Below are 3,609 nucleotides of genomic sequence, written 5' to 3' on the forward strand. Positions count from 1 at the left end.
AGCTGGGTATCATCAGCATAACAGTGGAAATTAATCCCATGCTGTCTAATAATTCTACCGATTGGGAGCATATATATAGTAAAGAGAATTTCAAGTTTTATCTCTCAGTTTTCATTGGTCTTATTTCCATTCTTGTGTTTTAGTTATTTTTGATTGCATTTTATTTATTAGATACTGTATATCTAGTTATGGAATGCACATCATTCATGTTTGCTTGGCAGCAGTTATGTCAGACAGATCTGGATAGGATCTTAGCATCCAAATGGGATTTTTTACCCTGGTGGAAGAGGATCTGATGCTGGAGCATTAGGGAGCCGTTTCCTGCACTTCAACTTCAGTTGTTGTTGAGCTGCTACTACTGCCTCTAGCTCCTGAAGCACTCGCTTCTCCTGGCTCAGGGGAGGAAGAGGATGATGATGACGATGCTGTGAGGGTGGTACCCCCCTGGGTTGAAGAGGCTGACGTGGTTGAAGCAGCAGTGGTTCCATTGGCAGGTTTAGCAGCGACAGACGATGCTGGAGAAAGTGTGGAAGCCGGAGGGGGCCGGGAGGAGCCGGTTTGGGATGGTTCAGCATTTGGCAGGAGTGCTCTCCTCATTTTCTTCTGCAGAGGGCTGTGCTTCCTTTCTAGATGCTAAAGATTGCCTGGGAACGGTCTCAGAGGAGCCTCCATTCACGCAGAGCTCATTTATTATCTATCGGCGCAGTACAGCATCAGCCCCCCCAGGCCAACAGCACCGTCCAGTATTGCTGGATGCACCCAAGGCACTGTCAGAATTATGGCACAGCAGTTACATATCTCCTTTTTTGAAGAGAGCTCGAGTCAGAGATTATCCATTTTCTTTTACAACGAGCGGAGGCTGGAGAGCAGGATTGATGGAAGCTGTGGTCTGTGAGGATTGCTCTTTAGCTTCACAGTTAGCTCCCCTCTGCAGCCTCGCTTTCTCCGTCTTGCGCATCTCTTCCCCCGTCCGTTATTTTCTGCTGTTGTCTTGTTTACATCCGTCTGTAGCACTCTGCATCTTTTTAAACTGTCAAAAATGTCTGTATTTAAAACATGTTGTGACCGTAGCTCCAGCAGGCATTGGTGATCATAGATGCGGGTTTGATGTCTACTTAGTAAGTTTGAAGTTTTAAGCGGCATATTTTGTGAATTTGTCAAGAGGAGCTGTTCTTGAACGGTGCCTTGGAATGCTGCCATGGTAACCAATACGCCATGGTAATTTTTCTGCTAAGCTCCTCATTTACTGTTTAAAACCTGTATCCATTAAAATTAGTTTTGTATACACTCCATCCATCCATCCATCCATCCATCCATCCATCCATCCATCCATCCATCCATCCATCCATCCATCCATCCATCCATCCATCCATCCATTTGGTGCCTATCTCCGACAGTCCCTGGGCTTAAGGTGGGGTACACCCTGGACAGGTCACCAGCAGGGCAACATGTGACATGTTGACATGTGACTTTTTTAAATGCGTCATATGTCTCATGGGTTTTGTAAAATTCATTATAATGTATGAAATAAAAGCAAAACTGGCCAGTTTCAAGAACAAGGCATTTTCACATGATATGTTGTGAGTATATGAAATATAAACTAAAGATGAACGAATGATAAAATATTTTCCGTATGAATGGTGGCAGCAATTCTCTCTCTTTTGTTTTGGAGCAGAATGGATGAAATACTGAAGCATAAACATAGGCGGCCGTCGGTGCTGCGTCATAATCCACAAACGGCTTCCAGACAACAACATGGTAAGAAAACATTTCTGTGTGACTGGTGCTATTCAGCAATAAAAGTCCATGATTAAAAATGCTATTTCTATTGTTGACTTTGCTGCTTTTGTGACAAATGTCTGCTACGTTAAAAGGTTATGTTATAAAAGGGGGCAGATGGACCCGGTATTCAGGCAAACAGACAGTGGAAAGTTTCAAAACATTTAATGACAAAAGACAAAATTGGAACAGAGCAGAAACGGCTGCTGTGGATCAGTGGACATGCAGCGGCTGCGGGAGAAGGCAGGGTAACAACCGTCACTGGCAGCGGGGGAAGGCAGGGTAACAACTGTCACTGGCACTCTGGCTGTGGGAGAAACACACATAATTGACCAAAATAATCTGACTGAAGATGACTATCAGTGAGAGACACTTACTAGGATTAACAGTTCAGTCCTTCCTCTCAGGGAGGCAGGATCCAGCAGATGGACTGCCAACGAGATACGGAGCCTGGCCTTCCAGAGTGTCCCTGATGCTGCAACCCCAGTGAGCAGACAGGAGACCGATCCATGTCAGGGAACAGAACTGGACAGTTCTGAGATCCAGGAATCCAGATCCGAAAAGAAACCGACCTATCCAGGGTTCCAGGAATCCACAGAGTTCCCAGGCAGGTTCTGAGTTCCATGAGCCCATCAACGAGGTCAGACAGACACGCCTAGTGATTGAGAGGAAAAGGCATGGTACCAGGAGAAACTTCAGAACTTTAAACCGGCTCCAACCAGGAGCCAGGATCATGGGACTTAAAACTGACTCCCCTCAGGGCTCCGTGGAGAAGAGCCAGGACCTGAGCCCACCTGAATGCTGAGCCAAACATGACCAGAACGAGCTCAGCTGAGAAGAACCGCAACATGATCAGGAGACAGGAGAACACTAAACCCTCTCGACACACAGGCCCCAAGGAGTCCGGACATGAACCACAAACTTAACTAACGAAACAACAAACACATTGGACAAACATGAATAGCTAATGATCCTGGCCCCGATAACTGGGCTGAACCGTATAAAAAAGCAGAAGGAGCAGGTGGATAAGATGAATGGTAATTAGACAGCGGGAGGGTACAGCAGGTGAATGAAGCAGTAATTAGATCAGCTACCGGGGCTGCGATCATGACAGATTAATTGGGTCCATCAAGGGTAATAGATTAATTTAAAGAACAAGCACCATGCAATGTATTACTGTGTATTTAATAATTAAATTAATTAATTAATTAATTTCCCTTCATTGCCTGCAGATGGCAGCGGATCTAGTTCTCTTTGTAAAGAGGAGGCCGACTTGCGTCCTTCCTGGTCAAACTCTGCTTTGATGCTGTCAACACCAAGCCCAAGCCTCTATCTTATGTCATCGAACAGAGAACGTCCAAAGCAATCTTCAGTCAAGACCGGGATTGATAATAGGTGACTAAACACAGATTTATGATTTTGATAACATCTGTTAAGCTTAGGATAATTTTCAGACAGTCAGACTGAGAGGGCCAACCAGCAAGTTGAGACCAAGATCTGTATTCTCTGTGAGTCTACTAGGTGGGTCAGTCAACTCTCCTAGGTCGAACATGCCAATAACTCTGCCCCCCCTAGCAACACTGGGCTAGAGATAAAAGCTGAAATCTGAGTCCACCCCCTCCGTTTAAGGTGGGTTTTTTTTTCTTTCTTAACATAGATGGCTTCCTTCACTTCCCTCTCATCCCCCTGTCTTCTTTGTCCACAATGTGAACATTCTGGTCCTCAAAAGAATGTCCTTTGTCCATAATGTAGCGCAGAGTATTCTCCCGAGGAGGTCACTGTTCTGTGTTGGGCCATGTATCTTTAGCCTCGTGAGACCATCCTGATCTC

General features: G+C 45.4%; 1 protein-coding gene across 1 annotated transcript in view; it reads left to right on the plus strand.

Annotated features, from left to right (window-relative positions):
* Positions 1-3,609, plus strand: part of LOC107091006 (forkhead box protein P3-like) — a 29,076-nt gene that overhangs the window by 12,054 nt on the left and 13,413 nt on the right. Inside the window, exons 2-3 of the mRNA XM_015384701.1 lie at positions 1,676-1,758; positions 3,012-3,174. Coding sequence (XP_015240187.1) covers positions 1,676-1,758; positions 3,012-3,174 — 246 coding nt within the window. The remainder of the gene's footprint in view (positions 1-1,675; positions 1,759-3,011; positions 3,175-3,609) is intronic.

This window comes from Cyprinodon variegatus, unplaced genomic scaffold (assembly GCF_000732505.1).
Source record: "Cyprinodon variegatus isolate N-32 unplaced genomic scaffold, C_variegatus-1.0 Scaffold320, whole genome shotgun sequence".
NCBI lineage: Eukaryota > Metazoa > Chordata > Actinopteri > Cyprinodontiformes > Cyprinodontidae > Cyprinodon > Cyprinodon variegatus.